Source organism: Parasteatoda tepidariorum, chromosome 5 (genome assembly GCF_982258835.1).
Source record: "Parasteatoda tepidariorum strain Cologne lab strain chromosome 5, Ptep-v5.0, whole genome shotgun sequence".
NCBI lineage: Eukaryota > Metazoa > Arthropoda > Arachnida > Araneae > Theridiidae > Parasteatoda > Parasteatoda tepidariorum.
In genome coordinates, this window is record NC_141759.1 from 109,959,931 (window position 1) to 109,974,076 (window position 14,146).

Genomic DNA, 14,146 nt, shown 5'->3' on the forward strand with positions numbered 1-14,146 from the left:
TATTTAAAAGAGGAAAACAAGAAACAAAATTACCTGTATTCTCCCAGTTTGTAAAAAAAAAAAAAAAAAAAAAAAAAAAAAAAAAAAAAATTAATTCCTGCATTCTCTCTGCTATTTTAGGTAATTTTTAAATTCCCTGTATTTTCCAGGTTTTCCCTGTGACAACCCTGAATGCTGCAGCAATTTTGACTGCTAATACAATATGAGACAATTTTTATCTTTGTAATCAGGGGTATGTCTAGGTTTTTCTGAGAGGTACCTATTTTGTGAAAATTTAGACAAAATTTGTGAAAAATTAAAAATTATATTAAAAAATCAACACAAAAATATGGATTTATCGTTTCTTAAGGGATACAAAAATTAAATTTTAAGAAAAAGTATTTTGTGAAGCTACCATTTTTCCTAAAATTGAATTTGTGAACCTACCGTTTTTCCTAAAGTTGAATTTGTGAAGGTACCGCTAAACGGTAGTAAATTCGGCCTGGACAGACCCCTGGTAATGTGAGTTCAAAGAATGAATACTAACATTGTATAGAACACTGGTCCATCCTTCATTGGTAACACATTGGAAAACAGTGAGCATGGCCAGACCAAAATTGTCAAAATTCATGATTCCGTAATTTGGATCGTCCCAATAGAGGCGGCAGACTTCTCTCACACCTTCACACTGGAAGCCAGAATCACTACACGGATGAGGTTCTCCTTTGATCGATATCTCACCTACAATAAAATAGTTTAGTTACTTCTTTAGAGTTAATACATATATTGAATATACATATAACTGATAGCAAAATAGTCACATACTTATTAATATACAAACAGAAATATTCAAATAAGAAAGCAAAATATTTGTAAACAAACAGATATACATATACTGAATAATACATATACCCTGTGGCAGAATTTTTTTGGCTTTCTGCAAAAAACCTCTCTTGCGTTAATATCTTTCTGCAAGATACTTTTAATAATAACTAATATACACGTTATTCATTGAATTTAAAGCAACAGAAACGTATTTGCAACAAAAAAAAAAACCTTTTTGGTTAAAATAAAATTTTGTGTATTTTTTTTAAATGAAGATGTAATATTTTTTTTAATTTTTATATCACGGCAATATTCTCACATTTTGTAGGAGGAAAACACACGAATAATTTCCTTTTCGCAATTCGTAAATCATAATTACATGAAAAAAAATTAAAAATTGTGAAATCTATAAAAGAAAATAAAACTAAACTTTTTTCAGTTCTATTTGTTTCAAATAAGAATAAAAAAAAATCAAGATCATTTCTTATCCCTCTGATGCGTGAAAAAGGAATCTTTTGAATATAATTATGGAGAAAAAAAATTCTTTCAAACATTTCTGCAGAAAGGATATTTTTTACTTCAATATTCTTTATTTTTCATTCTTATCAAATAAGAATAAAAAAATTACGAGCATTTCTTTCCCCTCCGATATGCGAAAAAGGCATCTTCTAAATATAATTTCAGTGAAAAAAATTTCAAAAAAGGAAACTAAGATTTTTTTTCTTTCTAAAGGAAAATTCTTTTTGCAATAACTCTGTAACGCTCTGCAACAATGTCACTGTGTTATTACGGTTCTGGCGCGGGGTGCATATACATGCTTTATATATTTTGAAAAAAATATATTTTGAGGTGCCAACAATATTGCCGTTTCGCTCAACAATAAGAAAATATTGTAAAGAAACTTCAGACTTGTCTTACTATTAGTAACCACTTTGCAAGCATGTATGTGTAAAAGAGTAAATAAACAATGTACTTTTAAACCAACATCCAGGGCAGAAATAATAAGCTCTAAAAAAGTATTGCCAACGTTCATTACTAAGACAATCACTCATTCCAGAATGATATGCAACGTCAAACCCTCCGATTGTCATAAATAAAACATCACTCATCCTGGTGACCAACTTGGCAATATTACAAGATTATATATTAGCATAGAACAACAGTTATCCAAAGTAATCAAGTCTTTTTTTTACCCATTTTAAAGTATGTTGTTTTTTACTATTGTATAAACTCGAAATTACGAGATTCTGAAATATATTTGTGAACTTAAAATATCGCTTTGAAGATTATGTTTGAAACTTAAAACTCTAAGATTTTGGTTGGCAGTAAGGACAGACTGAGCAAACGTTCTGAGACACATTCTCTTTTAATGGAATTTTCTCGAAATACAAAATGTTTATTTTCCATAGTTTAAAAGCTTTTTAAAATAAAATAGCAGTTTACACACAATACATAAATATTTATAAACAATAGCTTCACATTTACAATTTGTTAATATATTGTTTTCATTAGAATACAAATATAGTTTGTCTAAAGTAAGAACTCCTCTAGCCATTGGTCTGGACCACTGGGGGTCACTATCTCAACGAGGTAGAACTATTTCAAGTAGGGGTGAGGGGTCATTGTTTAGGACAGGTTTTGGCTCGGTCTGGTTGGCGAGAGAAAGGGAATTTCTTTCTCTGGTCTATTGTGTAAGCCCTAGCATGAAGAGAAGCTACCCTGACGAACTATACGCTAGTTTTACATTAAAAATATATCATTTTTTATTTTAAAAGAATTTTAAAAAAGAATCTTACTTATAAAAAACATAACACTTTTGTATGGAATTTCAACTTAACCTGGCATTACTTTCTTTTACAATAGAAGCCTAACTAATAATCTTTCTTTTAGAGAAGCCTTCAAAAATAAAGCTCATTATCTATTTTTAACAGAAACTATTTCGAAAATAAATAGTATTAAAATTAAAGTTTACATCAGAATTGAATTTGCAGAATTCTAATTCTGAATTAATTTTTTTTTTACATATGCAGTAGCACCGCAGCTAAAAATGAACAAAACAAGCTTAATAATAATTTTTGTTGAAATGAAGACAAAGCAGAACTGTTTATAATTGTTGAAAGGAATGACTTGTTAATGAATTTAGTTATTTTCTTTTGAATCAAAAAGTTTGATTGGAAAACTAATGCAGTATCTTTTTCATAATTTAGTCAATATATTGTTTTTAGAATTATACATTGGTCAGGATATTATGTATATAATTATACATTCTAAACCCTAAAGCATTTCTAACACATAAGAACATTCCTTTAACTTTTAAGAACATTCCTTATGCATCTTTTTGGGGTTGGGGATTTAGAAGTCCTAAACTGGTTTTGGACAGGACATGTAGGTTTTACTGTCTTAAACTGACTAAAACTACCTTAAACTGTGCAAAACCTTGAACATTGGTAAAAGGTAAAAATTCTATATGTGTGACCATTGTATACATAATTAGGACTGCAGGTCTGTCGCGGCGCGAATTTCCGCGAAATTGTCATCTTTTTTCTTAAAATCCGTGAATTTCTCAATATGCCTTGACTTGTGCGAAAATTGTTTAAAATTTGATTTCTTTTTTTCATTCTTTATTTATTATTTTAATTAAACAGAATTTTTTATTTTCCTGAACCTTAAATTGAACATGCAAAATTGATTAGACATTTAGGGGAGTGAATCAATAGCAAAATGACATGAAAATAGTTCAGAGATAACCACAATCTTGTAAAGTAAGGTGGTCTTTCTACAATTAAGGAGGGTAATTACCTTCCTGAAGTCAGTAAGAGTACAAAAGAAATTGGAATCACAAAAGGAAAAAGTTATAAATCAAATCTTTGACAGAAAAATTGTTATAGATGCTATTGCGCTGAGCAATCAAATTTCTACTGCCTTTCTACGTATCCAGTTAATTTTTCCTAGGCGGCTTCTTGTGATTTCTTAAATATGGATCTGTTTCTTAGATGAAGGGGGGGACTAGTAGTTAGTAGGGACTTGTAACTAATAGTTTGAATGTAGAATGCTTGAGTTCTCAGAGCAATTACTTCTTACAAAGCAACGATCAAGGAATTTTGCGTTGGTAAAGGAAAGTTGATCGAGTTTTGGAAATCAAAGACCGAACGCTCCAAAATTGGCAATTCGAAGTTTGTCGGTGCCTAAAAACAGCGGTGAAGCAGAAAGATCGTTTTCTAAGTATAAAAATGTGATAAGTGATGAAAGACGAAGCATAAATGAGAATAATCTGACAATGTACAATACTTTGTACCAGAATTCTGTTCATTTAAATAAAAAGATTAATATTTTTGCTTAAAATTCAAAGAAATACTTTTTTTGTGTATTTTTAAGCTTTCTTTTATTATTTGCGCAATATCTGTCTTTTGCATCATTTATATAATAAATTTTTTTATGTTTAAAATTTGGGAAATTTTCAAAATTTCCCACGATTTTTCCGCAAATTTGGGTCTTTTTTCCTGCGACAAACTTACAGCCCTACACATAATAATTGCATATATCAATAAATATTTGATACTTTTTTTTATAATTTGCTTTAACTTATTAAAATAAAATAATATAATATATCAAATTTTTTTTAACTTCCTAAAGGAAAAATCTTTCTGCGAGAACACTTTAACGCAATGTCGCCATCATTCTGCCAAGGGGGTACCACTAATTTTGAAATATTGTCCCCATCTTTCTGCACGACTCCCACTAGCCTTGCAAAGAACTCTTCCCAATATTTTCTTTTATAGAAAATATAAAATTTTAAAAACATGAGCGATGATACAAAAGCTAGCTATAGAGAAGAATAACGTTTAACACATTAGAAGAAAAAAAATTAATACCAGTAACATTATCAAAACAAGTTTTGTGCATTTTTCCAGAGAAAAGCTCCAGACCAATGATTGCATAGATGATGATGACTAAAATGACGAGGAGGGTGATGTGGAGGAGGGGAATTATGGCTTTTAGAATGGAATTGAGCACCACTTGAAGACCTAAAATAAGAATCACAAAATAAGATATCACTTATTTTTGGTGCAACATTATGTGATTAGAAGTGCACACACAAGAATAGCTGAGACACAATCTTTATCGTTCGAAAAAATCTAATTATAAATATGATCATCTGAGATGGCAAATTGAATTCATCAATAAAAAAATACATTTATTCAGAGCATCTTCTTATCTGATTAATAAAAACATTAATTTGAACCACAAAACCCTATATTAATACTCGAGTATCCGATCAGTTTAAGGAGAGAGTTTATCTTAAATTATAAAACTACTAAGAAGTTTCAGAATATTTTTCAGAAACGCTTAACATTGATATAAACTGAATAATGATAATAAAACAATTGCAGCTCAACTAAGAATTGTTTTAGCGTTTAAGGAAGTGCGGAGCATGCAACTTTCAAAAATGTTCAGATTTCTTAAATTACATCAAAAAATAAATTAAATTTTTTTAAAAAATTATGATTTTCTCTCAACAAAAATAAGGAAGAAATTTCTTTTTCTTGTTTTTGCTCATTAAAATGTTGAGAAATTATTCTTTCCCTTGCAATGAACTAAAATTTAGAATGCTCCTTTCACCTTGATAATTTCTTCCTATTTTTCTCATACTGAAAAATATATGTTAACCATTTTCTTAATCATCACGAGTAAATTCTGGTAAGAATATAATTAAATTGAAATGCAGGTTTCTAATATGAGCAAGAATATGCAAGTATATCATAAAAACTATAGCTGGACTATAGATGAATATGACTCATCATAATTAAATTGAAATGCAAGTGTATAATATAAGCAAGTGTATGCAAGAATATAATATAAACTACGCAAATATAAAATATAAGCAAGTAAATGCAAGTATTTAATATAAACAATAACTAGACAAGATGAATATAACTCGTCATAATTAAATTGAAATGCAAGTGTATAATACAAGCAAGTATATGTTAGTAAAACAATAGCTAGTCTCATGATTAATATAACTTTTCATATATAAATTGAAATGCAAGTGCATAATATAAGCAAGTATATAATATAAACTATAGCTGGACTAATGATTAAAATGAAAAGCAAGTGTATAATATAAGCAAGTATGTAATATAAAATATTGCTGGACTCATGAAGAATAGAACTTGTCATAATTAAATTGAAATGAAAGTGTATAATATAAGCAAGTATATGCAAGTATAATATATAAACTATAGCTGAACTAAAGATGAATATAATTTGTCATAATTAAATAGAAATACAAGTGCAAAAAAATAAGCAAGTACATGCAAGTATATAATAAAAACTATAGCTGGAAAAAAGATTAATGTAACTCGTTATAATTAAATTGAAATGCAAGTGTATAATATATGCAAGTATAATATATAAACTATAGCTGAACTAAAGATGAATATAATTTGTCATAATTAAATTGAAATGCAAGTGCATAATATATGCAAGTATAAAATATAAACTATAGCTGGACTAATGATTAAATTGAAATGCAAGTGAATAATATAAGCAAGTACATAAAATGAACTAGAGCTGGATTCAAGATAAATATAACTAGTCATAATTAAATTGAAATGCAAATATAAAATATTATCATATATATAAACAAGTATATAATATAAACTATAACTAGACTCAAGATGAATATAACTCGTCATAATTAAACTAAAATGCAAGTGTATAATACAAGCAAGTATATGTTAGTAAAACAATAGCTAGTCTCATGATTAATATAACTTTTCATATATAAATTGAAATGCAAGCGCATAATATATGCAAGTATATAATATAAACTATAACTGGACTAATGATTAAATTGAAATGCCAGTTTATAGTATGAGCAAGTATATGCAAGCATATAATATAAACTATAGCTAGAAAAATAATGAACAGAACTTGTCATAATTAAATTGAAATGCAAGTGCATAATATATACAAGTATATAATATAAACTATAGCTGGACTAATGATTAAATTGAAATGCAAGTGTATAATACAAGCAAGTATATGATAGTAAAACTAAAGCAAGTATATGATAGTAAAACAAAAGCAAGTCTCATGATTAATATAAATTTTGATAGATAAATTGAAATGCAAGCGCATAATATATGCAAGTATATAATATAAAATATAACTGGACTAATGATTAAATTGAAATGCCAGTTTATAGTATGAGCAAGTATATGCAAGCATATAATATAAACTATAGCTAGAAAAATAATGAACAGAACTTGTCATAATTAAATTGAAATGCAAGTGCATAATATATACAAGTATATAATATAAACTGTAGCTGGACTAATGATTAAACAGAAATGCAAGTGTATAATATAAGCAAGTATATAATATAAACTATAGCTGGACTAATGATTAAATTGAAAAGCAAGTGTATAATATAAGCAAGTATATAATATAAAATATTGCTGGACTCATGAAGAATATAACTGGTCATAATTAAATTGAAATGCAAGTGTATAATATAAACAAGTATATACAAGTATAATATATAAACTATAGCCAAACTAAAGATGAATATAATTTGTCATAATTAAATTGAAATGTTAGTGCATAATATATGCAAGTAAATAATATAAACTGTAGCTGGACTAATGATTAAACAGAAATGCAAGTGTATAATATAAGCAAGTATATAATATAAACTATAGCTGGACTAATGATTAAATTGAAAAGCAAGTGTATAATATAAGCAAGTATATAATATAAAATATTGCTGGACTTAGGAAGAATATAACTTGTCATAATTAAATTGAAATACAAGTGCATGCAAGTATATAATAAAAAATATAGCTGGAAAAAAGATTAATGTAACTCGTTATAATTAAATTGAAATGCAAGTGTATAATATATGCAAGTACAATATATAAACTATAGCTGAACTAAAGATGAATATAATTTGTCATAATTAAATTGAAATGCAAGTGCATAATATATGCAAGTATATAATATAAACTATAGCTTGACTAATGATTAAATTAAAATGCAAGTGTATAATATAAGCAAGTACATAAAATGAATTATAGCTGGATTCAAGATGAATATAACAAGTCATAATTAAATTGAAATGCAAGTGTATAATACAAGCATGTATATGTTAGTAAAACAATAGCTAGTCTCATGATTAATATAACTTTTCATAGATAAATTGAAATGCAAGTGCATAATATATGCAAGTATATAATATAAACTATAACTGGACTAATGATTAAATTGAAATGCAAGTTTACAGTATGAGCAAGTATCTGCAAGCATATAATATAAACTATAGCTAGAATAATAATGAACAGAACTTGTCATAATTAAATTGAAATACAAGTGCATAATAAATGCAAGTATATAATATAAACTATAGCTGGACTAATGATTAAATTGAAAAGCAAGTGTATAATATAAGCAAGTACATGCAAGTATTATATATAAACTATAGCTGGAAAAAAGATTAATGTAACTCGTTATAATTAAATAGAAATGCAAGTGTATAATATAAGCAAGTATATGCAAGTATAATATAAAAACTATAGGTGAACTAAAGATGAATATAATTTGTCACAATTAAATTGAAATGCAAGTGCATAATATAAGCAGGTATTTGCAAGTATATAATATAAACTATAGCTGGACTCACAAAGAATATAACTTGTCATAATTAAATTGAAATGCAAGTGCATAATATAAGCAAGTACATACAAGCATAAAAAAAAACTATAACAGGAAAAAAGATTAATGTAACTCGTTATAATTAAATTGAAATGCAAGTGTATAATATATGCAAGCATAATATATAAACTATAGCTGAACTAAAGATGAATATAATTTGTCATAATTAAATTGAAATGCAAGTGCATAATATATGCAAGTATATAATATAAACTATAGCTGGACTAATGATTAAATTGAAAAGCAAGTGTATAATATAAGCAAGTACATAAAATGAATTATAGCTGGATACAAGATAAATATAACTAGTCATAATTAAATTGAAATGCAAGTGCATAATATATGCAAGTATATAATATAAACTATAGCTGGACTAATGATTAAATTGAAAAGCAAGTGTATAATATAAGCAAGTACATAAAATGAATTATAGCTGGATACAAGATAAATATAACTAGTCATAATTAAATTGAAATGCAAGTGCATAATATATGCAAGTATATAATATAAAATAATGCTGGACTCGTGAAGAATATAACTTGTCATAATTAAATTGAAATGCAAGTGCATAATATAAGCAAGTACATGCAAGTATATAATAAAAACAATAGCTGGAAAAAAGATTAATGTAACTCGTTATAATTAAATTGAAATGCAAGTGCATAATATATGCAAGTATAATATATAAACTATAGCAGAACTAAATATGAATATAATTTGTCATAATTAAATTGAAATGCAAGTGCATAATATAAGCAAGTATATAATATAAACTATAGCTGGACTAATGATTAAATTGAAATGCAAGTGTATAATATAAGCAAGTACATAAAACGAATTATAGCTGGATACAAGATGAATATAACTAGTCATAATTAAACTGAAATGCAAGCATAAAATATTATTATATATATGAACAAGTATATAATATAAACTATAACTAGACTCAAGATGAATATAACTCGTCATAATTAAATTGAAATGCAAGTGCATAATATAAGCAAGTACATGCAAGTATATAATAAAAACTATAGCCGGAAAAAAGATTAATGTAACTCGTTATAATTAAATTGAAATGCAAGTGTATAATATATGCAAGCATAATATATAAACTAGAGCTGAACTAAAGATGAACATAATTTATCATAATTAAATTGAAATGCAAGTGCATAATATAAACAGGTATTTGCAAGTATATAATATAAACTATAGCTGGACTCACGAAGATTATAACTTGTCATAATTAAATTGAAATGCAAGTGCATAATATAAGCAAGTACATACAAGCATAAAAAAAAACTATAGCTGGAAAAAAGATTAATGTAACTCGTTAAAATTAAATTGAAATGCAAGTGTATAATATATGCAAGTATAATATATACACTATAGTTGAACTAAAGATGAATATAATTTGTCATAATTAAATTGAAATGCAAGTGCATAATATATGCAAGTATATAATATAAACTATAGCTAGACTAATGATTAAATTGAAATGCAAGTGTATAATATAAGCAAGTACATAAAATTAATTATAGCTGGATACAAGATGAATATAACTAGTCATAATTAAATTGAAATGCAAGCATAAAATATTATTATATATATGAACAAGTATATAATATAAACTATAACTAGACTCAAGATGAATATAACTCGTCATAATTAAATTGAAATGCAAGTGCATAATACAAGCAAGTATATGATAGTAAAACAATAGCTAGTCTCATGATTAATATAACTTTTGATATATAAATTGAAATGCAAGTGCATAATATAAGCAAGTATAATATATAAACAAGAGCTGAACAAAAGATGAATATAATTTATCATAATTATATTGAAATGCAAGTGCATAATATATGCAAGTATATAATATAAACTATAGCTGGACTAATGATTAAATTGAAAAGCAAGTGTATAATAAAAGCAAGTACATGCAAGTATATAATAAAAACTATACCTGGAAAAAAGATTAATATAACTCGTTATATTTAAATTGAACTGCAAGTGTATAATAATCAAGTATAATATATAAACTAGAGCTGAACTAAAGATGAATATAATTTGTCATAATTATATTGAAATGCAAGTGCATTATATATATGCAAGTATATAATATAAACTATAGCTGGACTAATGATTAAATTGAAATGCAAGTGTATAATACAAGCAAGTATATGATAGTAAAACTAAAGCAAGTATATGATAGTAAAACAAAAGCAAGTCTCATGATTAATATAAATTTTGATAGATAAATTGAAATGCAAGTGCTTAATATATGCAAGTATATAATTTAAACTATAACTGGACTAATGATTAAATTGAAAGGCAAGTTTAATGAATGAGCAAGTATATGCAAGCATATAATATAAACTATAGCTAGAATAATAATGAACAGAACTTGTCATAATTAAATTGAAATGCAAGTGCATAATATATGCAAGTATATAATAAAAATTATAGCTGGACTAATGATTAAATTAAAAAGCAAGTGTATAATATAAGCAAGTATATAATATAAAATAATGCTGGACTCGTGAAGAATATAACTTGTCATAATTAAATTGAAATGCAAGTGCATAATATAAGCAAGCACATGCAAGTATATAATAAAAACTATACCTGGAAAAAAGATTAATATAACTCGTTATATTTAAATTGAACTGCAAGTGTATAATAATCAAGTATAATATATAAACTAGAGCTGAACTAAAGATGAATATAATTTGTCATAATTATATTGAAATGCAAGTGCATTATATATATGCAAGTATATAATATAAACTATAGCTGGACTAATGATTAAATTGAAATGCAAGTGTATAATATAAGCAAGCACATGCAAGTATATAATAAAAACTATACCTGGAAAAAAGATTAATAAAACTCGTTATATTTAAATTGAACTGCAAGTGTATAATAATCAAGTATAATATATAAACTAGAGCTGAACTAAAGATGAATATAATTTGTCATAATTATATTGAAATGCAAGTGCATTATATATATGCAAGTATATAATATAAACTATAGCTGGACTAATGATTAAATTGAAAAGCAAGTGTATAATATAAGCAAGTACATGCAAGTATATAATAAAAACTATACCTGGAAAAAAGATTAATATAACTCGTTATATTTAAATTGAACTGCAAGTGTATAATAATCAAGTATAATATATAAACTAGAGCTGAACTAAAGATGAATATAATTTGTCATAATTATATTGAAATGCAAGTGCATTATATATATGCAAGTATATAATATAAACTATAGCTGGACTAATGATTAAATTGAACTGCATGTGTATAATATAAGTTAGTACATAAAATGAACTATAGCTGGATTCAAGATGAATATAACTCATCATAATTAAATTGAAATGCAAGTGTATAATACAAGCAAGTATATGATAGTAAAACAAAAGCAAGTATATGATAGTAAAACAAAAGCAAGTATATGATAGTAAAACAAAAGCAAGTCTCATGATTAATATAAATTTTGATAGATAAATTGAAATGCAAGTGCTTAATATATGCAAGTATATAATTTAAACTATAACTGGACTAATGATTAAATTGAAAGGCAAGTTTAATGTATGAGCAAGTATATGCAAGCATATAATATAAACTATATCTAGAATAATAATGAACAGAACTTGTCATAATTAAATTGAAATGCAAGTGCATAATATATGCAAGTATATAATATAAACTATAGCTGGACTAATGATTAAATTAAAAAGCAAGTGTATAATATATGCAAGTATAAAATATAAAATGCTGGACTCGTGAAGTATATAACTTGTCATAATTAAATTGAAATGCAAGTGCATAATATAAGCAAGTACATGCAAGTATATAATAAAAACTATAGCTGGAAAAAAGATTAATGTAACTCGTTATATTTAAATTGAAATGCAAGTGTATAATATATGCAAGTATAATATATAAACTATAGCAGAACTAAATATGAATATAATTTGTCATAATGAAATTGAAATGCAAGTGCATAATATAAGCAAGTATATAATATAAACTATAGCTGGACTAATGATTAAATTGAAATGCAAGTGTATAATATAAGCAAGTACATAAAATGATTTATAGCTGGATACAAGATGAATATAACTAGTCATAATTAAATTGAAATGCAAGCATAAAATATTATTATATATATGAGCAAGTATATAATATAAACTATAACTAGACTCAAGATGAATATAACTCGTCATAATTAAATTGAAATGCAAGTGCATAATATAAGCAAGTACATGCAAGTATATAATAAAAACTATAGATGGAAAAAAGATTAATGTAACTCGTTATAATTAAATTGAAATGCAAGTGTATAATATATGCAAGTATAATATATAAACTATAGCAGAACTAAATATGAATATAATTTGTCATAATTAAATTGAAATGCAAGTGCATAATATAAGCAGGTATTTGCAAGTATATAATATAAACTATAGCTGGACTCACGAAGAATATAACTTGTAATAATTAAATTGAAATGCAAGTGCATAATATAAGCAAGTACATGCAAGTATATAATAAAAACTATAGCTGGAGAAAAGATTAATATAACTCGTTATAATTAAATTGAAATGCAAGTGTATAATATAAGCAGGTATATGCAAGTATAATATATAAACTATAGGTGAACTAAAGATGAATATAATTTGTCATAATTAAATTGAAATGCAAGTGCATAATATATGCAAGTATATAATATAAACTATAGCTGGACTAATGATTAAATCGAAATGCAAGTGTATAATATAAGCAAGTAAATAAAATGAACTGTAGCTGGATTCAAGATGAATATAACTAGTCATAATTAAATTGAAATGCAAGTATAAAATATTATCATATATATGAACAAGTATATAATATAAACTATAACTAGACTCAAGATGAATATAACTCGTCAAAATTAAATTGAAATGCAAGTGTATAATACAAGCAAGTATATGTTAGTAAAACAATAGCTAGTCTCATGATTAATATAACTTTTCATATATAAATTGAAATGCAAGTGCATAATATATGCAAGTATATAATATAAACTATAACTGGACTAATGATTAAATTGAAATGCATGTTTATAGTATGAGCAAGTATATGCAAGCATATAATATAAACTATAACTAGAAAAATAATGAACAGAACTTGTCATAATTAAATTGAAATGCAAGTGCATAATATATGCAAGTATAAAATATAAACTATAGCTGGACTAATGATTAAATTGAAAAGCAAGTGTATAATATAAGCAAGTATATAATATAAAATATTGCTGGACTCATGAAGAATATAACTTGTCATAATTAAATTGAAATGCAAGTGCATATTATAAGCAAGTACATGCAAGTATATAATAAAAACTATAGCTGGAAAAAAGATATATATAACTCATTATAATTAAATTGAAATGCAAGTATATAATATAAGCAAGTATAATATATAAACTATAGCTGAACTAAAGATGAATATAATTTGTCATAATTAAATTGAAATGCAAGTGCATAATATAAACAGGTATTTGCAAGTATATAATATAAACTATAGCTGGACTCACGAAGAATATAACAAGTCATAATTAATTTGAAATGCAAGTG

General features: G+C 25.7%; 1 protein-coding gene across 8 annotated transcripts in view; it reads right to left on the bottom strand.

The window, feature by feature from the left end:
- Nucleotides 1-14,146, bottom strand: part of LOC147809994 (voltage-dependent L-type calcium channel subunit alpha-1D-like) — a 66,901-nt gene that overhangs the window by 24,313 nt on the left and 28,442 nt on the right. For 3 of the 8 annotated variants that reach the window (XM_087164774.1, XM_087164775.1, XM_087164773.1), the window contains exons 3-4: nucleotides 4,677-4,829; nucleotides 527-720 (exon numbers count right to left, since the gene is read on the bottom strand). In XM_087164774.1, coding sequence (XP_087020900.1) covers nucleotides 527-720; nucleotides 4,677-4,829 — 347 coding nt within the window. Of the gene's footprint in view, nucleotides 1-426; nucleotides 721-4,676; nucleotides 4,830-14,146 lie in introns of those variants that run through there. The other 5 variants (XM_087164771.1, XM_087164770.1, XM_087164772.1 and 2 more) reach the window with 3 other exon arrangements.